The sequence below is a fragment of the Microcebus murinus genome, chromosome 23 (genome assembly GCF_040939455.1).
Source record: "Microcebus murinus isolate Inina chromosome 23, M.murinus_Inina_mat1.0, whole genome shotgun sequence".
NCBI classification, from domain to species: Eukaryota; Metazoa; Chordata; class Mammalia; order Primates; family Cheirogaleidae; genus Microcebus; species Microcebus murinus.
Genome location: NC_134126.1, coordinates 20338983 through 20364386, shown reverse-complemented (window position 1 = coordinate 20364386; position 25404 = coordinate 20338983). Strand labels below are relative to the sequence as shown.

Here is a 25404-nt window from a genome sequence, read left to right as displayed (position 1 = left end):
AAAACTTAAACACATATACACACACACACATTTCAAATGTGCTAAAAGTCCACCAGAAAATATGGCAGGAAAAAAAGGCCGTATGAGACAGCTGAATTATCAAAGGAAAAATGGTCAAAGAACATTCTTTCCAGTTCTGAGAGAAAATCCGTCCACTGCGTTTTCCAGTTTTTTTTCCTTACTAGGGAAAAATGTTGCAGCCTCTTATTGTTAAACTTTTAACACAGTGGGAATTAATTCTGATAGTCTATCACTATTTTTTTTTCTTATTCATGTCCTAAAAAATTTCCTCTGCTAACTCTCCCTAAAGAAATACTGTATGATAGGACATGTAATTTTTTACTTTTTTAAAACAGGACGTGAACTAAAATTTACTTTGTTTTGAGAATTTTATGATGCCTTCTAGGACAGACAAAGACATCTTCTGGTTTGGAAGGACTATTCCTTGGACTGTGTCATCTGAGATCAGTAATATGAAAAAGAAGCCTGCTAAGAATTTAAGGAATTTATGAAAGCATTTTTCTTGTCAATAAAACAATTTATAAAGAGGCTACTGAAATAACAGAATTACTTGCAAATTTTTATTTTGTTTTGCCCACATTCTTTATGCATGTACTTAGAAGGCCTAAGTAAGCAGTGTAATATCTTAGTTCCTCCAATGAGAAAATACATGTTCTTAAAGTTGTGTCTGATTGGTCTAATCTAACTGGCATCATCTAAATTAAAGTGAACCAACCTCTATCTCATTTGACCTTCCTGTACCACAGGCCACTGCATTCAATGAAGCTAAATGCTGATGAAAATTCTGGTTTCAGTAAACTAAACAGAATAGTGAAATTGACTGAAGATGTCTTCATGAAATGACAAAGTCTTTGAAAGCCTATGAGCCATTAAACTACGTTGTTTCAATCTATCAATTACAGCCATTTTTAAAAAATTTGCAGTCATGATACTGGCCTGAAATGATGAGTAACAACTGACCAAATATGAGATTAAATTTTGGTATAATGAAATGCATAAATAATAAAAATATATCAATTATTTTTGAAATCATGACTATTAGGGAGATACAAAACTAGCGTTCTCTTCTCTAGTAGGTTGTCAGGTAAGTAGGGACTGGGGGGGGTAGTGTAAAGAATGCAGCATATTTTACAGCATGAAGAAAAAGAACAAATCTACCTTATCCATAAATGACCATTTAAAAAGTTAAGCTCATCAATTCCAAGAATATTTCAAGGATATATATGTAACATTTAACATTCATCAAGTGATAAATAGCTAGAAATAGTATGAAAATGGTCAAACAACACCTACCTTGATACTTGTCTGTATTAAAAGTTTATTTTATTGCTAAATTATTGTCTTTATTAGGAGCTATCATACTTTATTACACTTCATACTTTAGTACACTTTAGTACTTACTTTAGTACATACTTTAGTACACTTTGTTGAGTGTGGCAGTGTTATATTATTTCTTACAGTGGAAAGAGCATATGCTTTGGAATGACACCACCCCTAATTCTGAGGTTTACAAGCAAATTATTTAACTTATATCAAGAGTCTCAGATTCTTTGAAATAAGTATACTTGGTGGTCATTCATTCAAGAATTGTTTGCTGAACTTCCAATTTCCAATAGGCACTGTGCTTGAAACTGCAGAAAACATTTTGAAAGATGCAGTCCCTATGTTTCAGAAGTTTATAATGCAGTCAAATGAGAAAATGAAATGAAACCACATGAAGTAACATATCTGCTTCAAATCTGGAGTAAATCATAGTGGTTCAAATCCCCATGTAACCTCCTCTATTCCAAAAACCACTTAAAGGCTTTGATGTCTGCATGTTTTGTTTTCCAGCATTTAGTCAACATGCCAAGGGGATCTATAAAGGCAACTCTACTTTGCTGAGAACCTGATCTCCATCTACTAATCTAATGACCTTGAAAACTAGTTATTATATTGAAACTGTGAAATATACAATAATCCCTCAATTAACCAGGATGAACCTAAAATGTTCTGGTTCATTTAATTTATTGCTTAACAGAGTTAAGTATAAAACCTTTTAGTTGAATACTTCCTGAAAATACATTAGAGTATTTTCTGCCCTAATAAGTATAGTGAAATTGAAAATAATGTGAACAAGTTTATTTCCCTAACAAGAGTTAAGCCAAGGATTTCCACATCTTTATGACATCTTGCATCAACATTATTCAGCAGCTGACAGACATCATTTGACTCCATAGACCATTTGTTTGGCATCATAGAATTTTAGAGTTGGAGGAGAGATTAAAAATCATTTAGTTCAATGTTCTAATTTTAACCTTGATGAAAATAAAATTCAGAGAGGTTAAGTGAATTTGCCTTAGGTCCCATAGTTAGTAGCAAAATCTGAATTGAAACTCAGAGGAGTGAACTCCTAATCTAGCAGTATTTATTTTTCAAGGTATTACAGATTTGTAAAATATAGGGGATTATTACAGATTTTTATTGATTGCACAGCATATACTAAAAACTACCTTGAGACTAGAACTTTGTTTTATGTCATTTGCCTCTCTCTGACAAAAAAACAAGAACATGACAATGTTTAATTTGGGTTGCTTCCAAGCAATTAAGACTTTTCTTGATTTTGATATTACCACTATTTGGAAAATAGTACAGATTCTGTGTTAGCATTTGAAAATCAAGTTAGTATACTTCTCATTTCCTGGGTAATAAAACTGTAAGTAACCAGAGATGCTGTTTCATACACCCATCTACTGTGCTGAACATCTAGGCACAAAGACTCAGTCTTAAACAGGATTTTTAACATTGTCTGATTGCCCTTGTTTTGTGATGTCAAGTCAGACAGTTAGCAATAGTGGAATGTAGTTTATTTTCTCATAGTATAATATTTAGAGCATTCAAGAGCATGTTAAGTAAAATGAATGCATACACAGTGTCTACATAAATGTAAATTTATTCATAATCAAGAGCAGAATATTTTCTATGGCATTTATCAAAGCAAATATCCTTATATAGGTATTGCTATAAAATGAAGAGTGTGTTTAAAACAAATAGGGACAATCTCATGTTTATATTCAGTTATTTTCAGATGCGCTATTAAACTTAAAAAAGATTATATTTCATCAAAAAACAAAAGGAACTACTGAGTATAAATTCCACAGTAATATCAAGGTCTTTTAGAAGACCTTTGTATAAAAGTTCTATTTTGCATTAAAAAATACTATTGTCTGTCTAAAGAAACCTCTAAACCATGTTGATTCTAGGGTTTTATTAAGTAACTGTTCTTCTGAGATGGAAACACAATGTAAACCAGAATATAATAACAATCAAGAATATTTGGGGGTCATTTAAACCTTCATTTAAAAATATAAGATCTCAATTTTCATACTGTGGATTGATTTTCAAATGAATACAAGCTCCACAGGGATATTACCTTATTAATCCAAGCATTTTAGAAAAAGCTCTTAACAATTATGATGTTATACAAATAATAAAAAAAAAAATTCTGATAATCCCAACTTAGATTTGGGAAAATCTACCAACTCAGAATGTTATTCTATCATTTTGCACAATGTAAAATAAATATGTAGGTATTAGATCAGCATGATTCATATTTTGGATGTGAGGTAAGTTTTCAGTGTAAATATCAATACGTGAGGTTTCGAGGTTTTTTGGTTTTTTTTAAGTGAGGGAGGGAGAAAATATGGGACAAAGGGAAGGGAAGAAGAAATGGGAGGGTGGAGGAAGTGAGAGAAATAAAGTAAACTTACTCCCAGTTTGATGAGATATTTATTACCAGGGAGAAGGTCTTGTAGTATGTGATCCTGGAAAAGTTCCGTACTGTTATAGATGACATTCCAAACTGTAAAATCATGTGTGTGATTTGAAATATATAATATATAGCGTTCCAGAACTCCATTTACTTCCCTTGGTTGTTTCCACCTGGAAATGGGAAAATACAGCATTATTATCGTCATTTACTCAAGTCAAAAATGAAGTGTGAAGGATTTTCAAAGGAAGTGCATGAACTTGGATTTGTGCCATTGTAAAAAAAATAACCCCACAAATCTCAAAAATGATTCTTTAAAAAAAAAGAAAAAAATCTATAGCTGGGCGTGGTGGTGCACACACAGATCCCAGGAGGATCGCTTGAGCCCAGGAGTTTGGGAGTTTGAGGTTGCTGTGAGCTAGGCTGATATCACAGCACTCTAGCCCAGGTGACAGAGGGAGACTCCGTCTCAAAAGAAAAGAAAAGAAAACATCTAAGTATTGATTAAATGTCTATTCTGAGCAGCACAAAGAAAATATGACATAGTCCCTACCCTCTATGTATGAGTGAGTACTTGATTTTAAATTTAAACTATACAACAAAAATTGGGAGAGGCAGACCATCTGAGAACTTATGGGATATGGGAGAGAGACAGCGGATAATGTAATTGTCCTGAAAAATCCAGAAATCTAACACAGAGTTAATATGTAATTATAAAATGGGAGGTAAGGATTGGAAGGGCTGAAGCAATCAAGCAGACTTCTTGAATGAGGTGACATATTATGCAGATCCATAAGATTTTATACTTAATAGGTGGATTGGAGTTGGATGGATAGAAGGAAGAACAGAGGGCATTCCAGATGAAGGTTACATGTATCAGTGGGAATGAGAAGTGAGAGTCATGGACTAGAAAGGAAATTGCTAGATTGAGAAATACTTAAGAGTAGTGGGAAGTCTTCTGGAGTAAGTAATGTGGCTGGGCTTAAGGGCACACTGAAAGCCAATAGGAGAACTTAGACATGGAACAATGGAGTATGAATCATAATATTTTCAGCTTGAATGGATGTCATGATTTATTCAGTCTAAATTCTTCTTTTACAGATGACAAAACTGAGACCAAGAAAGACAAATGCGAACAAGTGTTAACTGTTGATATGAGAGGCCTGTTGGATTTTATCTCAGCACCACAGTACACCTTACACCTCATGTATTAGGAAATGGACAAGAACCACTAATATCAGAAGCAATCTGAACATGCTTGGGTGTGAAAGTTTCTTTCTGACTTCAACTGTGGGGAATAATGGAATAAGAGGGTTATGGTTTATACTCAAAAAGAAAAAAAAAATACACACACACACACACACACACACACACACACTGATTCCAAATCATTACAAATTATACCCCTCATGTAAAAAGTCCAAAGCGGTCAAGTAAGTGGTCAGTTTTTCCTTTATTAAAGTTTGCATGGAATCTGTGTACCTATGCAGCTCAGCCTGATTGCATAAAGACAAAATGGAAATTAAGTTGGCAAGGGATAATCAAAGGTTCCCAGAACCACTGAACTAATCACTTCTATGCATTTAATCACAATAAAATTAATTTTATGTCACAAGCTCTTCCCCTGATTGAACTCACTGGGATTCTCCAGTGTGTGACAGAGAAGGCGTGTCTACTTACTGCACGGATATAGTTCTGGAATCCAGGACAGTCAGAATCGGGGAATCCATGTGTTCGGGTGGCAGTTGTGCTGTGTACAGTATGACCCGGGAACTGTTTGTGCATCCCACATGTGTGCAGGCACCAAGTAAAAACTGGTGGGGCTTAAATACCGCTAAATCTAGGAGGTAGGGAGAAACAACAATTTATTTACCGTTATACCTTTTATTCAGGAGATCTCACTCCTCCTCTATATTCCTACCTCTGAGAGCTGTTAAAGTAAAGCTTAAAATAAGAATCAATGGTTATAAAATCAGCAGCAATAAAATACAGGGCATTTTATTTCTTAAATATATCGTGGTGACGTTTAAATAGACAAGTGTCCATCAAACTTTTGGTTTGACTTTTCTTATTTTAACAATTTGACTGTTTTCTTGAATGTCTGTGACTAGGTAAATCATTTTCTGAGTTTAGTCTTAGTTCAATGGCTCTGTTTAAAAATAAATGAGATATTTAAATTATTTTAAAGCATATTTGAAGACAACAGGAGTTGCTTTTGAAATGCAAATATATAGCTTGTAACAATGACTTTGAGCTTGTAATTCTGTTTGCCAGATTCCTTTCTTCTCCTGTCCACCTGAATAACTAGTATTTGACCTTCAACTTGTCCAAGTTCAGTGCAAATACCTGTTTCTTTCTTAAGATGTCCCTAACAATCCCTGCTGTCACCCCGGAATAAGGTGGAGCTATTATCCTTGCATTTGTCTCTCACAGTATTTTGTACATACCTTTAGCTTAACACTTACAACTACAACACTGCATCATAATTACTTGTTTACATGACTCTGTGATACACCAGACTAAACACCTTGAGAGAAGAAATGGTGCTATATTTAGTTTGCATCCTTAGTATCTAGCACCATGCCTGGCATATTGTAGGTTTTGAATATGTGTTTGAATAAAAGACTAAAGAACTAATGAATGAGATGATCTAGATACAGTTGAGCAAGGTATGAAAGATCACCACAAGAGTGGGATAGGACCCTAACCAGAAATAATCACTCCTTTCCCTGAATTTCCCTTATCCTGTATATTTGTCTATCTTTCTAATGGATTCCATATCCCTTTGCATTAGAATAAACTACTATGTGATTTACTATTTCAGAAAAACCCAGAAAAACTTCATTCATAAAGGTCCTCAGTAATCTAACCAAAGTTCAGTCAAGTTTACCAAGATTTACACATCTTTCATACTTTTACACTACTAGAAATAATCACTATTTTCTGGAATGTTTTTAAAATAAGTTAGTCATAATTTAAGTAACACATATTCTTAAATCCATCATTAACCTTGAACCATTACAATTTCATGTTTAAAAGATTAATGAAATGCAACCTGATTCAGGCAAATAGATTTTGCATTGCACTGATAACAAAAGTAAACTAGGAAAAGAACACTTTGATTTTCATGCAAAGTATAATCAATTGGTTAAACATGTAGGTCACCAGAAGAAGAAAGGCAAAAAGAAAATAATAATTTTTCCATAAATATAGTTAACTTAGAACAAAATGTTGTGCTCAAGAACAGACTCTTAATGCTTTTGATTAAACCTTGTTTGCTTTGCAACCTCTATCCTAGAGGAATTCAATGGTGCCAAGTTGAGATGGGGCATTGCTGATGAATGTGCTTAGAAGATATGTTGCAAGGACACATGAAGCTGGTGGTAAAGCAGTGTGGCATTGCCAGAGACTTCTGAGAGATGACAGTAACAGCTGCACCATGTGTACACAAGTGAGACAAAACCAAGAGCCTTCACTGGAACCAACGGTCTATGAAACTTAAAATGCTAAAAACATCATGAGTTCAGTGGTCTCAGGTGTAACAAAGAGAGTAGACTATTATTTACTGTGGGGAAACTTAATGCAAAGAACAACTCCCCAGTCTTAGCCAAAAGTATGCATTTATATGCTAGGTCATTATATCTGTCATTCTCTTGTTTTTGTCATGTTCTCCCTCTGGTGACCTTTCTCTCTCTCATCTCTCCCATTTGTCTACATTTTTTCTATTCCTTGGGAAGGAGAAGCTGGGATTTGACTCTAAGTCTAGTTGCAAGAGCAAAACCAAGGAGGTCATAGAATCTAGAGGAAGTCCTAATGGGTAAGTCACCACAACTGGAGAAAAGCTGAAGCCTTGGAATGTGAGAATGCATCTACTTTTCTGAGAGACCATTCGCCAGCCAGAAATTATATGTGGCCAATTCCACATTACTTTGGAAATACCTCATAGGCATACTGTATTGTCTTGGTCAGCTGCAACCAAGATTGGATGCTATAAAATTCTTTGGCCAGTGAACTCTTTGCTTTGGGGAGTTTTAAGCTTTAAGCTTGTTGGAGCAGGGATTTGGCTAACCAGTTTATAGGTGGTAAAGAAGTAACCCCATTCTAAAAAGCCCTGCTGTTTGGTTATGTATGTTTCCATGGTATAGACCTGCAGACCTACGACTTAGGTATTTCCAGCTGGTGGAGTCAGAATGCATATTCATAGTATCAGCATATCACAACGTCTCCTTATCACAAAATGCCCTCTTCCCCTTCACATTACAAGCTCCATGCTTTGAAGATGAAGTTGACCACCTAAGTCCTGAATTTGCCCAAAATATCTGCCTCAGATGAGAGCAGCTTTCTGAAGCAACTAGCCCAGGGGTTGTTATCTGTGCCTGGATTCCTCCATGGATTGGGAAGCATCTGTTTCTGTGATCGTCATGACTGGGGGAGGTCAGAATGAGGAAGTGAGCAGACTTAGAAGGGTCACGTTGCTTAATAGGGCTGATCCGGCTGGAAAGCCAGGATTGAAATGGAAAATACCAAATTTTGTCAAGTCTTTCATTCATAGCTGGAGTTTACTCCTAGACTATTTAAGGTATTTTGAAATTACTGGGAGAAAAAGGTACTGCATTTTTAAAGATAACCTGGCTTTAAACTGAATGTGTAAGAGTGCTTAAAGATGTCAATGCTATATAATATGAAAAGTGCTGCAGAAAACACAGAATGGAGTAAGAAAAATCAGGAGTGCTGGGGTAATTTTAATAGGTAAGAGTTAGTGGAGGCCTTATTGGGAAGGTGACATTTTGAGCAAAGACCAGAAAGGAGTGAGGGAAAAAGTTGTGGGGATTACAGGCAAGGACCATTCCAGAAAAGGAAACAGGCAGGGCAAAGGCTTGGAAGAAGGAACATGTCTGGCATGCTTGAGGGATAGCAAGGAGGCCAGTGTGGCTGCAGCAAAGCAAATGAGGGAGAAAGAAGCTAGAGATGAAATAAGAGATTTAATGAGGGACCACATCACATGGGCTTTGTAGGTCTTTGCAAGAATTTTGGTTTCTAATCTGTGAGAGTCACTTAGGAAGCCACTAAGGATTTTGAACAGAGCTGTTGGACAATCAGCCACAGACTGTATGAGTATCACCCTAGCTGCTAGGTGGAGTATAGACTGTCATGAGCAAGAGCATAAGAATCAATGCCATTAAAGAGGTTGTTGTAATATCAAGTGGATACCTGTAATAATCAAGAATGAAATGATAGGATTCTGAATATGTTTTAAAGGCAAAACTAACAGGATTTTCCAGTGCCTTGTAGGCAGAATATGAGAAAGAAGAGCCAGAGCTGTCTTCCAGGTTTTTGGCCTGAGCAAAGGGGAGGATGAAGTAACCATCTATTTGGCTGAGGGATATCATGGAGACGAAGGTAAAGAGTTCATATTTTAGACATGGCAAATTTGGTAAGTTTGTTAGACAATCGAGTAGGCAATTTGAATACAAGTGTGGAATTCTTGGCTTGAGATATAGTTTGGGAAGTCATCATCATATAGATAGTAATTCAAGTGGATAAGAACACAGATGGAGTGAGCATAGGCAGAAAAGAGAAAAGGCATAAGAACAAAATCCCTGGGGGACCAACATTAAGATGACAGTGAGTGAAGCAGAAATCAGCCATGGAGACAGAAAAAGAGGGACCAGTAAGGTGTCAGGAAAGCAATTATGTTATGGTTTCCTGAAAGTCAAATGAAGCAAAATTATAAGGGTTGTAGGTCAAGTACGATGAGGACTAAAAATTGATCCTGCATTGAGCAACATGGCCGCCACTGGTAACTGTGCCATTGAAATTCAGTGAACTTAGTGGGCACCAAATCCTGACTTAAGAGGATTTTTGAGGGAATGGGAGAAAAGTAATTATAGACAGTGAATATAAACAACTTTTTCACGAAGTTTTCTTGTATAGAGGAAAGCAGAGAAATGAAGCAATAGATAGAAGTAGAGTCAAGAGAAGATTTTTTAAAAACATAATTTAAATGACAGGAAAATTATGTTGCATGCTGATGAGAATGATGCAACAAAGAAGGAAAAATTGGTAGTGGATGAAAGAGAGGAAAATATTGCCATAGCTTTGTACTTGAATATGTTAAAGAGTGGATGTAGTTCAAAAGTGGAGGAGCTGGACTTAGAGGGAACAGAGTGCCTCTATAGAGAGACAATCTATGGTAACAGGAGGGAGTGCAGACCATGTGGGTACAGATGCCAGCAGGTAGGTAGTGGCAGAGTCTATGGAGTTATCTTCTAACTGCTTCAATTTTCTCAGTGAAGGAAGAAGCAAGATCATAAATCAAGAGTGATCTTTTGATTCTCCAGAGATTATCCAGAGTAACATCCTGCAGTGTGGCCTTCTAGTACTCTTAGAATGAAATCTAATAATGGTCAATGAGATCCTATTTGACTTAACACCTGCTCAGTCTTCCTATTTTTTTCTTTTCATACACTACACATTATTTTATTCTATTCCTCTAACACTACAAGTTCACACTTTCAGGCCTTTGCAGGTACATTTCCTTTGAAATGAAATCTATTTCTCCTTTGTACTTGGCTGACTTTTTCTTATCCTTCAGGCTCATTCTCCTTTGAGTGGTTCTCCTTGATAACTGAACAACATGGCCATCATCTGCCCCAGGTTCTCTCTATCATATCAACCTGTTTATTTCCTTATCATAATTACTAAAACAAGTCAGAAATTGCATTGTCATTTAGTTCTTGACTTTATGTCCCTCCCAAAAGAATGTAAACTCCTTAAGTGCAGAAAGATGTTATCTATAATCTTGACCATGATTTCTCCAGGATTGCTGTGATTACTGATCAGCATAGTTTTATTTGTTGAAAATGAATGAGCAAGACCAGAGGGAGACCTCTTTGCCCTTTACCTATATTTCCAATTTTTTTTTCTCAGCAATATCGTAATGTCTAAGAACGTTTTAAAATCCATAAAAATCTAATGACTACAATTGTAAGACCAATGGAGGTATCTGAAAGTGTAAATTAAAGGATATTTACCATGAAATACAAGACAAAGGCTCAGCTGTACCTTTCTGAACACCAAAACATAATTTTCAAGTACTAATGCTTCATTAAAAAAAAAAAGAAACCTAGAAGATAGAGGTATACCAAAATGTTAACAGTGTTTTCCTTAAAGTAGAGATATAGATGATTTAATGTTTGTTTCATGTATTTTTCAAATTTTCTATGATATACCTGTATATGATAGATGGAGAAAAAACAGCCATAGATTATCAATTCATTGTTTAAAAGAATATGTGCCCCGAACCTAGTTAACGCATGCCCTATTACACCTCCGGTCACATTTCTCCTCTCCTCAATGACTTCAGCATTGGCTCAGTTTTCTTTTCAATCATAATCCCTTTTTTTTTTTTTTTTTTGGCAACTCTAACATCCTCAATAATGACTCATCTCCGAATTTGGCTTCACTTTAACTTCCTCAAATGCAATGCCCTTCACCTCTACTTCATTTATTCAATATCTAGAATAGTTACACACACCCACTACTTGATCATCTTTGGAACTATTTCCAAGACTCTAAATCTACCGTCTGCCCTCTGTGACCAAAACTGATTACTTCCCAGCTCTTCCACTTTTCACACTGATGCAGTCCCTCCTGTGCCCCCATGCAGTGTCTAGTCTCTTAGTACCTTCTTACTTCCAGAGTATTTGCGACAGTTCCATTTTCCTTGCGAGGATCTTTGATCACCCAGTACAAAGCCATACTCCCCAGGTTCCCCAGGGTTCTTCACCTACCCAATCCTCTTCCTCTTCTATGTTGCTGTCACAATTCCAAGCTCTGGATAAAACTTATCAAATTATGTCTCTAATACTTCTCATATCTCTCAGAAACATCTGAGAGACATCAATGAACATACTCAAACAGTCTACTATCATTTTGGGTTTTCCAGTTTGGAGTGGGCCCTTGGAACTGCTCGGCAATAACTGTCTCATTTCCTTGTTTCTCCCTTCATTGTTTTCATCTTCTTTTTTTCCCCTCTCCTTTCACACTTTGGCCAAATATCTTAAGGAATTTAGTAGGGTCTGACACTAGAACCCTAAGGTATAGTTCCCTCCTCTAAACTCCTATAATAACTCAGGATTTGTGCAATGGGAACTGAAATAAGTATGGTTGTCATATTAACCTACTTTTTTCCCTGCTCCTGACCCTGTGTCTTTCCCTCATTTAATTTTATCTCAATTTCTCTCAATTAAATTATATTTCAGAATTTCACTATAAAATAGATATTACCTATATAAGAAAATGTGAGTAATCAGGAGGCAGAAAAAAACAAAAGAAAACTTCTAAACAGAGTCATTGAGGGAACAGAGAAGACTCAGAGTTCAGATCTAATATGAGGGGAGGGGACCCCCAAAGTGACTGAGATTCATTTACCACTCCCTAAGTTTTATGGGAGTGAAGTCATGTATTATTAAGTGACATTATAGAAGTAAGGACATAACTATACACAGAGTTAGAGATATAGGCATATGTCTTGAAGACTGAGATAAATGTTACATGTTGAACTGGCACTTCATCTATGTTTATGATGACGATACAGCCAAGACTTTTAGGACATATGCAGAATTAATTTGTTTCCTTTTTTTTCAGATAATTTAGTTCACAAAGAAAATAATTTGTTAGGCCATCTTCTGGTTTGGAAAGTCTGATTCCTACATTGCCATTATAATAGGAATCGGGAATTTTCTTTTGATTCTAAAAATCTGAACACTATAAAACCAATGGTAAATAGAAAACCAGTCTGATTAAATAGCTTTTTGACTTCCAGGTCATTTTTAATGCCTGGACTGTCCACCCCAAATTGGATTATTCTCAATGTATTTCCATACGAAGATGAAGTATTACTAGTGTCCTTTGAATAATGAGTCATGAAAAAAGAGAAGAGGATAGAACCTGATTTGATCCATGGTAGAGAAAGTTGCACAGGTGGCTTGATTGGGAAGTTCTTGGTAAAATGGGAGGAGATGGCGAGGAAAAGGGAAAGGAAACTTGGAGAAGAAGAGAGGAGACATCAGGTAGAAGGGGAGTAGCTGTGTGAAACAGGAGAAACAGATCGGGAATTTAAAAAAAATTAATAAAAAGAAATGAAAAGAGCAGGGGTAAGGTGTTCTTTGAGAGTGAAGCCATAAACAAAGCCACCAATTTCAAATTTAAAGCAAAGAGGGATATGATGACAACTCTCTCCTCCTGTCTTAACTGCAGCTGATTTGGTAATATGTGTCTACAGATGTGATGAGGCCCTTCCAGGGCAATGTAACAGATCAATGGATTCAAACAATTGCAGGTATGTACACAAATCTGAGTCGGGTAAATGGAGGGTGGGGGAACCCTGAAAACATAAGGCCACTGTTTGTCAGAGCCCCTTAGCAACAGCATCTTGTTTTCTATTTGCTTGATTGCATCATTTGCATAAGATCAAACACAGGGAGTTGTGGACAGGGAAAAACAGATCACTCTAATATGCATTAGAAATGGATCCACAGGCATTATCCTCCGACGCGTTACAAGGAAATGCATCCCAGTGCGTGGAAACCTCACCGATTACTGTCAAGGAAACTATAATTTACACTACTGGCCATGAATTATATGCTATTTTACGATTGATTTCATGCTGTTGTTCGAAGAATTTCATTGATCTCATTTTACAAAATGAACCAATAATTAGGCAATGATTTTCTTTTAACTCCTGGTGTAAACTGAGGAATTTATATCTTCTTATTTGTTTCTCTCATTAGAAAATTAAAAGGCAGTTTCTTTGCTTCTTTATGACCTAATGAGTGTTGTCTGGTTCTTTTTCTGATAATTTCCTAATATTTCATAAATGAAAAGTATTGCTTTTTCCTGATTTTCCTTTCTTCTCTCCGTGCATACTCCCTACAAATTATTACTTACATGTTCAAAAATTTTGAAACAATATAGGTAGCCACTGGATGCATCTTCTTCAGTCATTTGGTATTCCAACTTGAGAACCACTGCTGGGTTATGGTTCAGTGAGAACACATCGTAGGCAGCAGGCCTAAGAGGTGGTGTGTTTCCCACAGATGCCTGCAGAGTGATGAGCTACCCCAGAATGCATGTGTAATGTCAGGTTGCATTCATCTCTGCCATTGTGTAGCCCTTGCTCTACAATTGCTTGCTCAGCCTTTTGATTCCAGAAAAGTCAGATTCTGACCCTATAATTAATAGAAACAGAGGCTTTATTTAACCTGAACATCCTTGCTTTTTTGTTCCTCCTAGAAGCCTTTTCTTTGGCTAGGTGAGTAATTAACCACCACCAAGATGCATTCTGTGCTTTCAAACTAATTTGCAGAGCTGGAATCCTTTGCTATGATAAGGACTCATATATAAAACTACACCCAAACGGCATTAGTAAACTCAACAAATTATTCTATTTGTGTTTATAATGCTTTACACATTATCAGAGAAATCCATTTCCCACCCTGTCATCAAAACCCTGTTCAATATTTATATTACCCATGGAACATCTTCTGATTCTCCTTAACATGTGCATGGTTTATACTGTCCTGAGTTGCCCTTTGAATAAATCTTGCTTGCAAGCATCATCAGTATTCATGGTGTTGGAAGCCTTTGAGAACAAGGATGCATCTTCTCATAGACATCCCTTTATGACTCCTAATACTTGGGGCACTCCTGATGGTTGAATCACAAAACCTGTGCAATATGAAAACTGGATATAAGGAAAGAAAGACCTGGTCCTTCTATCGCGATTGCAGTAGGCGGCATGTGGTGGGGGAGCCCCAGCCTGCTGGGTATTGTCAGTCACTAGTTTGGGGGGAAAAAAAGAACCATCACTGTCAGTTGTGATAATGAGGGGTGATGCTCCCTCTTTCTTCTCTGGCTGGTTAGAACAAAAGTCTTCCATGAAAAACTCCTTAGGCTGACAGCATTCTTAGCCAGCTGTCTTCCAGTCTGGCTTCCTGAATATTTCTAACACCCTACTTGCAATAAATTATAGTATAGTAAGCCCAAGGTTGTTTTCTTGGTTACTTTTATAATATAAACTGAGAGCAATATCCCCTTCCTTTCTCTCTTTCTTTCTCTCTCCCTTTCTGTATCTCTCTTCTTCTCTCTCTCTTCCCTTCCCATACACAGAAGCATCATCATCCCACCCACTGTCCTACTCTCCTCTGGACAAGGAGGCGGGGATCCGTATAGCCGATTTTCGATTTCCATCAATGCTTTCAACTCACAAACCAAAGGGGAGAGGAGATAGCTTTTCAGGGTTATGATCTGAGCAAACCTAGTCATATAACTGGGCTAAATATTTCTTGCAAAACTGAAGGTTGTTTTCTCTCAGATTTAGGTAGATATTTGCTGCTATCACATTCTTTAATAGAGAGTTAATATTTTACAAGGAAATACTCATGTGACAAATTGTTAAACAACCGAAGCTAATAAGACGACGTAATAAGAATAACAAGTGTCTGGCTATCTGTGGCAGGAAAAGAGCAAATTTACGAATCAGTGTTCCCAGCAAAATGTAACAGTGCAGGTAAGACGTTGTTACTTCAGTAATAATAATGGCTATAACATTGACTACCACCTACTATGTGCCAGATGCAGTTAAGTACAATCTCAGCTTAGAAAGTATTACCTGAAAATGGTTTTCAATGGAGACTCATAAATCAATCCTTAAATATTAATTTAATACTTATTTCAGCATGGTCTTATACTGGGCAGTGTATGGCATATGAAAGTAATGATCTCTGCCCTCAAGAGCCCAGATATCTCTTTTGGGTGGCAAGATGTACACTTTTTCTTTCTTTCTTTTTTTTTTTTTTTTTGTGAACTCTCATGCTACCCTTAAGTCGTAAAGCAAATGCCATCTCTTGTAAGAAGGCTCTTCAAATTCTTCTAGTTCGAATTAATTTCTCTTTTTTCTTCAATAGCATCAGTTTTACTATTATTCTAACATTTAATATAGATTTACTGTATTAGGTACATTCTTCATTATTTATTAAACAAACCCTTAGAAGTGGAATTTCATAGTCAAAGGGAGATCATATTTGGGGTGCAGACAAGGGGACAAATGGATGGCGCACTCAAACGGAATTACTGAAGAAAAATATGGAAGGGACCCTTGACAGGATTTGGGGCAGGGTTGAGGGGAGCATTCAAGAATGATAGCACACTTGGTGACTAAAAACAGGCTGAGCCATTGCCACCTGAGGCGGAGATCCACATCAAACTGGGAAGAGAGCTGCACTGTGGGCAGGAGGATTGCACCACTGCCCATCTGAGGCCTTTCAGGCACAGTGCCTGGAGAATAAGCCCTCTGACCTCACTCCCTCTTGTCCGCTACCCTCTTCACTGCGGCTCACATGGCTAGAACCCAAAGACTATCCAGAGGCAAAGGCTCATGACCAGGCAGAGAAGAGTAGAGACTACATTTACAGGGGGAAATGGAGAACAGTTAGAACAAAAATGTGCCATATTTTCACGTAAATTTCCGATTTTCACTCACACCAGCATTATATGAAAGAGCTCGTTTCCCAGTCTTCTAATCCACACCAAGAAATCTAATTTTTTAAAATGTCAACAAATTTGATAAATGTTAAGTACCATCTTATATATTATTATTATATTTCTGTGAGTGACTACATTTACATATTTTTTTTTCCTTTGGGAAGTAACTATCTAATTGGCCCATATGTAATGGAGTGTTTCTCTTTTTCTAAATTAATTGTTAATAACTCAATATTCTTTGGATACAGCACCTAGCACAGGGCCTATTACTTAGCAGGACATCAATAAATATTTGTTAGATAAGCATACTATAAAATATTTTGTCCTAGTTTGTCACTTGTTTTGTCACTTCAATAATGGTTTTGTTTCACTAATATAGACAATTTAAATATTTATACAACCAAAATGACAACATTTTCCTAGAATTTTATCTGGCTAGAGGACCATAAAAGACATCAAAAAAAAAAAAAAAAAAAAGACAGCAATGCACACACAAAAGCAGAGGGATAGCGTTGACTGGGACAGCCCTAGCTGGTAGAACAGTCCAGGAGCAGTGAGGTAGCTTCTGGTAGGAAACCACTCCACCTGGCACAGCAACAGTAGAGACTCAATGCCCAGGGGAGCAGCAATGGAAAAAGAGCAATGTTCCCAATGCCCAGAGATGATGGTGTTTATCCAGAGTGGGACCATGGAGATGCCCAGTGGAGTAACTATGGCAGTTGGCCAACTGGTGTCAGGCTTGATCCTAAGTGCAAGTGAGAAAACCCACATGGACTCCCCAGAAATGCGTATTAGTTTGCTGGAGGCAGAGATCATCTACAGCAGGTGAGGGCAATGAGCCAGTGAAATATGAGTATTAGAACTAATGAGACTTATTTGTATATTCAGATGAATGGCATCTAGGAAAATTTGAGATAAATCTACCTATGCCTATATCTATCCATCCATCTGCCATCTATTTACCTATGTACACTTCAGTGTCTAATCGATGAGTGCTCACTGCATCAAATCTTGTGCTTTGGGACTCTGTATATTTCTTTTTTTTGTTTGTTTTGCCTTTATTTTATTTTATTTATTTTTTTATTACTTCATATTATGGCAGTACAGATATTGTTAGGGTTTACATATCTTGCCCCCCCAATGTATATCTTTACCTCTCCCTAAAAAGTGATAGAGGTAATCCCTTCCCCCCCCCCACAATGCTCACCACTTCCTTAAGATGTGGGTCTCCTCTCCTCCCCAAATCCCTGTTGAACACTACCGTTTTTTGAGCACCATAGTTTTAGTCAGTCAGTACCAATTTGATGGCGAGTAGATGTGCAGCCTGTTTTCCAGATCTTGTGTCGTCTCGCTTTGTATTACGGGCTTAAGCTTCATCCAGGATAGCATAAACAGTGCTAGCTCACTCTAAAATGTGGTATATGCTCACAATGGAATATCACTCAATTCTGTATATTTCTTAGATGGACAGTGTCTTTTAAAGCATGAATTTAGGAAAGTAGAGTAAAAATCAGTATAGTCTATAGGTGATAAAGAAGACAAGAGAACTGAGTCTCTTTTCTCTTTTTATATAACCCCCAAATGACCTTTTCTCTTTTTCTTCTTAGAAACTGTTCAGAACAAACGAAAAACCAAACCAAACCAAAAAAACAAAATAGAGTAAGGTTATTGACCTTGAGGAGAGAAAAATAACAAAACCTAATACAACAGGGTAATAATACAACAGTATACACACATACACATACATACACATAAACCAACAAACCATATTGTACAAAAGTTAGAAAATATGGTATAATGATATACAGTAGATGCAAGACAATATATCTAAATCTAGGACTCCTTAGCTATATCTGCATACATTAACATTACACTTAGATGTAATTCATTTAAAACATTACCTGACATACACACATATTATGTATTTGTTTGTTAAATATAATGTTAATAAAAGTAATTATGCCCTTATTTGTACAGTGAATTTGTATTTTCTTAGCTTTTCCAGAAAATAATTTTTAAATTTTTGGGGTGCTGTATGTACGCACATAGTAAAAAATTCAACTGGTATGTACAAAAGAGTATAAAATGAAAAGCAAAAGCCTCCTCATGTTCCCAACTCACAGTCATTACCATTTTAAACACTAAGATAAGAGACTCTGACACAAACTGAGATTGTTATGATGGATTTGACTGATAAAGGTGGTACTGGCCATATCTGAGTTTGATTAATATCCATATAATCAATTTCTTTTTTTTTTCTTTGATGTAGTTGCTATTGTGGAAAGCTAAAAACCATTAAAAAAGCAGGAAGGCAAACATTAAATACTATTAGATGGCAATATGATTTAGAGAAACAAAACAATTCATCCATGTAACAAAAAAACCACTTGTACCCCCTAAATCCATTGAAATAATAAATAAATAAATATTTAAAGGAAAAAAAAAAGAGAAGATAAAGAATCAGCAAAGACCTGGGTTCCAGTTTAGACTTGTTTGCATAAACATGAGTGAATCGCTGAAGTTTTAGGCCTCAGTTTCCTCATTTGTTAAAAAGAAGAAAAAAAGAAAAGGAATAGTATATAATTTGTCACATCTATATCTATAATTGTTATGAGGCTAATATAAGGCAAATACACAGAAAAGCATTTTATAAAGGAGAATGTCTTGTATAGATTTCACTAACAAGTTTAAAACATTATCAAAAACAGCAGAGGCTAACTGATACTTTTTATTTGGATGTCACTGTCATTAATTAATGCTCACAAATATTAGGAATAATATACTTTTTAGATCTTTGGAGTTTAGTTATGTAAAGGTCTGGCTAAGTTTTTTCAGCTAAATCCAAAACATATAGTTCATTTCTTGTCAAGGAAACATGTATTCAACTTAATATACACATTCAGAAATAGATTTTTTGTTATTCCTTTATATATTAATTCCACAGATATTTGCTGGGCAACTACAAAATGTTTTATGTGCTGAGATATAGCAAATAACAACATGTGCCCAAGATATTTTTAGACAGCACTTTTTAATTACATATTGCTCTAGGTTATGTTTTCCAAACTTCAGAGATGCCATACTTTAGCTAGCATCGATATTTATTATATACCAATGATTCTAAGCCACTTTATATTGCTTTAGTACATTATAATATAAAATGGTAGATTATTTGAGAAGAATATTTTTCAAAATTACAAATTATAGTGTATCTCCTATTATGGAAACTGCACTATTTATAAGAAGAATTAATTTAGGGAAGAACTGAAGTTTCACTAATTAACAAAAAATTACAATGAAGACAATAGCATCAAAATACTTAGAGACACAAAATTCAAGATAATACTAGCATTAGTATTTTGGCTTTAGCCCCCCAATTTCATTTCGGCCTCTTTTTAAAATCAAATTATAGATTAAATCACATATAAAAATAAATTAGGAGAGTATTGCTAAAATACAAATCCAGGTGTTTACTTTTATTCTTCTATTCCCATCAAACAAAGAGAGAAAATAAATTAATACGTACCAATTTAGTTTGCCTTAGAGCAAACATCTTTCTGTCTCTAAATTTATATTTGGTATATAGGCTCACTATCACTGAAATTATGATGAACTTTTCTTAGACCTTTCATGGTGTAGTTTTATAAGATTTTTGTTTTCTGAATTACTCTCTTTTATTTTCCTTAAATACTATGCTCAATGTTTAAGGTTAGTATTTATGCGCTACCTTTGTTTACAATGCATCTTTTAAAGTCATCTATTGACTTATAAAGTGGAATACAGTTGTCATTAAAGCAAACTAATACAAAAATATGAAAGCCGAACTTCCATTTTTATAAAATGTTTTTTCGGAGGAAGTTGCCAATAGATTCTATATTTGAGAAATGTCTACTCAAAGTTTATTGGAGTTCAGCTTACACTAAAGGTATGTGCCTTTATGGAAACCACTTATTTGATTTATATGTTAAAAACCAAGTTTAACTTTATAGCAATGATTCAGATGAGGAGAAATCTCTTATAATTACCTACATATTCTTTTCAACACCCAGAGTTTGAACCTAATAGAATTTATGACCTGTATCCTCTTGATTTTTGCATAATAGAGCTACACAAGTGGCAGAAAGCGACTTTCTAATCTCCCTACATGAAATAGATAGTCAAATATTTGCATACTTGGTAGTCTATTCCTAGGAGTTGCTGGGCTTGTACACACTCCCACAACAGAGAGGGGAGAAAAAAGGGCAATACAAGAATATTATCATTGCAAAATAGCCTTTAAAAGTTGGAATGTATGAGACAAAGTTCCCTAAACTCTATTGGATTTTTTTTTTTTTTTTTTTAGACTCAAACTCTTCTGCTCTGGGTTTGAAGAGAGTGAGAAGTATAATAAACATGGAAATGGAATTTTCAGGCAAACAAGCAGGGTGCCTTTGTTTTGATCTTGCTTGAGTCATTGGAATTCCCCACTCATAGTAAAACAAGCATTTACTTTTAAAATATGCACTAATCTTGGGGTTGTTATTACATGGAATTTATTCCCATAACTACTTTCAATATTTAAAACAATTGATCAACTTTTTACTTTAATCAAAATGTGTCACGTTTGTAGCCATGGGATGGCATCTCTCAAGGGTTTCACGCAAATTGTGTGCTTTTGAGCTTTGCCATAGTCTATGTTGCCATGCGATACAGAGAAATAGGAAGCAAACATTTACTCAGTGTGTGTCAAGCATTGGTACACCAGACACTTCTTTGATACTAATAGACTTAGGTGAGTCTCGGATAAATTACTCTGTCTCTGAACATCCCTACTAGCCTGGCATTCTGGCAAATTCTCCACATGATATCTAGTTTTCACATGAAAAAAATCGATTCTTTCCTTCATTCTGAAAACAATATTTACTGTTCTCCTACTATATAGATATACAGTTCCATGCCTTCAGGACAAAAGATGAAAGACACAGTACTTCTCCTCAAGGCACTCATAGTCAACTAAGTCAACCAGTCAATAATTCTAGTAGAGTATGCTAAATTATATGAGAGGAGGGTTCACAGATAAAAAAATTGTAAACCGCATATGCCCATATACACCAGGTCAGTTCTTAGTCAAACCTATGAGATTGTTCTAGCTTCATTATAATACTCAATCAAGATGAATGAATAAGAGAATTAATGAAAGAACAACATCAGCATTCCTGAAAATATTTTGCTCTAATATTCTGTAGGCTTTATTCCCCCAAAGTCTCATATATATAAACGTCTGCCTAATTTTCACTCCCTCTCTGACCAATTGTATATAGTCATTGCAAAGTATGCCTACTGTTATGAGCCGAATTGTGTCCCTCCAAAATTCATAAATTGAAGCCCTAATCTCCAATACTTCAGAATGCAACCATATTTGCAGATAGGGCCTTTAAAGAGGTAATTAAATAAAAATAAGGCTATTAGGATGAGCCTTAATACAATCTGACAGGTATCCTTATAAGAAGAAAATCTGGACACCCAAAGACCCCAGAGATATGTGTGTATGAAGGAAAGACTGTGTGAGATCACCAAGAGAAGGCACACACCTGCAAGCCAAGGAGAGGAGCCTCAGAAGAAACCAAACCTGTAGACACCTTGGTCTTAGAGTTCTAGCATCTAGAACCATGAGATAAAAACTTTCTCCTGTTTAAGCCACCCAGCCTGTGGTATTTTGTCATGGCAGCCCTAGCTAACTAATATACATACCATTTCTGTGAGCGGATTAAAAGGATATATTATTCATTCATGTCCATAGTTGAAACAGGGATGATATGGGGTCATGTAACAACAGAGACATAAAAATTCCAGTTTACGTTGCATCGCTTTTCTTTCCTGACTTGGAAGAAATGGCTCCTTTCCTGTCAATGCTACACTATGTAGACCTATATTTTCTACATTTATCTCCTCAATTTACAAGTGCACAATGTTAGACAGTTCTTATTTAAAATCAGTAGACTTGCTTTAAATTTTAAAAACTGAAGCTAACATTTGAATAAGAGACAATTTAATTGACATGTTATCTTTAAAAAATACATTGATAATGTAATGAAGATATCAATGTTGTATTAATATTTTGAAATTACTGAACATTATTCATAATTTAATGGGATTTCTCATCATTCTTTTACTTTAAACATCTAGTAGAGATTTGTGATTTGGGAGTCAGAACATTACTGGAGTACCAAAATTCTAGTCCTGGCTGCGTCATTAGCTAGCTTTATGATTCTGGGAAAATCAATTAAGTTTTCAGAATCTCTATTTCCTCATCTACAAAATGGGAATAATTTTTTTAACCTTTATACAGCAATGAGTAATTTAAAGACTCATAGGAGCTATTATATGTGAAAATATTTTGAAAGTATAAATTATTAAGAAAAACATCAAGAAATATTTATTCTTGGGGATGAGGAAAATCTAAGTTTACTATTTAAGGAAGACACTATCATCAGAAATAGTTCTAGATTTCTCTACAAGTTTAGGCCAAAAAATGTCTTAATTTAAAAACCACCACAAAGTAATAAAAAAAAAAAAAGCAAATGACAAAAATAAAAAAATAAATAAAAAAAAAAGAACTGCAATATAGGTTCCATGCAAATAGTAAGCATCCTTAATGCATGTTAAAAATATTTACAAAATAGGAATAAGACTGTATCATTTTAAATAATACATAAAAACATTTAGGGAATTTTAAGGAATTAGAAATGCACACATACAAAATGTTACATAAAAGAATTTTGAGATTGCGGTGTTTACAATAGAGAAAAATTAGAAAGAAATGTTTTAATGATTTGCCTAAATACATTATTAAATATTTAAAACACAGTGCAGCCATTTAAAGCATGATTTAGAAAATAATTTAGTAATTTGGCAATAGTCTCACTATATTATAAAGTGATAACACATTGTAAAACAGTCTGGTCCCAATAAAATTTATTTATCTGTGCAGGGAAAACAAAAAACTCAGAAGATTGGCAGGGCGTGGTGGCTCATGCCTGTAATCCTAGTACTCTGGGAGGTGAGGTGGGTAGATCGCTCAAGGTCAGGAGTTCGAAACCTGTCTGAGCAAGAGTGAGACCCATCTCTACTAAAAATAGAAAGAAATTAATTGGCCAACTAAAACTCTATAGAAAAAATTAGCCGGCCATGGTGGTGCATGCCTGTAGTCCCAGCTACTCAGGAGGCTGAGGCATAAAGAAGGATTGCTTGAGCCCAGGAGTTTGAGGTTGTGAGCTAGGCTGATGCCATAGCACTCCAGCCCAGGCAATAGAGTGAGACTCTGTCTCAAAAAAAAAAAAAAAAAAAAATCACAAGATTATAAATGCACAAGCTGAAATGTAATTAGTGATTGTGTCGGGTAGGTGAAATTGTGGGCAATTTTATTTTTTCTTTACATTTTTCCAACTTTTCTTTAACATTTATAATTCACCATTTTGTAGTTATTTTTAAATTGTACATCATTTTTAATAGATACTGCATTAATAGATATGCCTGGTACAATAAATACCTAAAAGGTACAAAAAACATGAAAATTAAGTCTCCCTTTACCCTTGTTTCCTAATTACCCAGCTCCTAAGAGCTTAGCAATTATTAAATTAATATGCGTACCTCCAGAGGTAGTGTACATATACACAACCAAATGTACAAATGGTATCAGAGTACAGAATATATTTTTCTGCACAAGTGCTTTACAATATACTTTGAAGAGGTTCCCCTATCAATAAAAATCTGCTCGTTCTGTTAAGTGCCTACATATATTTCAGTGTACATATTAGTTACTACTCATAATTCATTTAACTAGTCCTCTATTGATGTTCATTATTTTTTTTAAATTATATTGTGCTATGCTATATTATACATGTGTATGGCCAAAAAAATCAATAACTTTGGAAAATTCTGAAGCATAATGAAATGTAAAAGTCTACAAGATGTTTGGGATACTATTGATTACTATATTTTTATTATTTTTATTAGTGTTATATATTCACAAAGTTTAAACTAGGCAACTGACACAAAATATAAGACCATGTATGACCAAGGATTTATAGGTTCCATGAAGTTTACCACTGTGTATTCAACAACTTTTTGTGCCTAGAAAATAGTAGGTGATATCTTGTAACATACATGTCAAATATGCATGAATGAATTGAGATAGGGCACCTAAACTATTTAGACTTTAGCTATAAAACCATCACCAGCAGTATAATGCATTATAGTATTAGGAGGCTCTGGGATGCTGTCTTAAAGATGATGATTAAAAAAAAAAAAAGACATGAAAGCCCTCCTTTTAATATAAAAAAATTAGAGGAACATTCTAAAAATTGATTTATTATTTTGGAAAGGAAGTCATGCATTAAGAGATTTGAGGTTTTCAAAAATGGGAGAAAATAAACCAACAATACAGAGATTGAATTTCAAGAAAATTGATAAAATTTCAGGGAAATTATCAAAAGCAAAGAACATAGGTAGATAGCAGAGTTTCATTTTCAGGGATACATATTCATAAACTGCATTCACTCACACACACACACAAAGATATATATATATATATATATATATATATTTATAAATACAGTTTATTTTTATTGGCAGTAAGATCCTAATATTTGTAAATTCAACAAATGGGCCAAGTTTTAGAATTGTAAGAATCAACATTTGGCATGGCTGTATCTTTCTTTCTTCTCTTAATTTCCTCATGGGTTGTATCTTTCTTTCTGCTTTTCTTCTGGTAGCCAGACCCTGCCTCTCTGGCACGGAAGTTGGGCATATGATACAAGATGGACCAATCAGAATACTTCCTCAGTATTTTTCAATCTGGAGCTCTCAGGGCAGTTTCCCAGCCATTAGGGTATGAATTAGAGTTGTTGATCATGTTCCCCAGTCCATGTTGAAAGCCCATGTGTTACAACAGAGAATGGATTCCATTATAGAAAGAAGCAAAAATGAAATAGTTGGATTTCTATCATTTTCATGGAAAGAGTAAGGACTTGGAACTAACAAATACATTTACTTTGCAAAAATAAAAATAGATAATAATCACTGCTTTTGAGGCATTCAAACATTTGCCA

The 25404-nt window shown here is 35.2% G+C and overlaps 1 protein-coding gene across 1 annotated transcript in view; it reads right to left on the bottom strand.

The window, feature by feature from the left end:
• USH2A (usherin) overlaps positions 1-25404 on the bottom strand; it is a 654133-nt gene that overhangs the window by 331594 nt on the left and 297135 nt on the right. The window contains exons 32-33 of the mRNA XM_075997053.1: positions 5450-5609; positions 3771-3942 (exon numbers count right to left, since the gene is read on the bottom strand). Of these exons, the coding sequence (XP_075853168.1) occupies positions 3771-3942; positions 5450-5609 (332 nt within the window). The remainder of the gene's footprint in view (positions 1-3770; positions 3943-5449; positions 5610-25404) is intronic.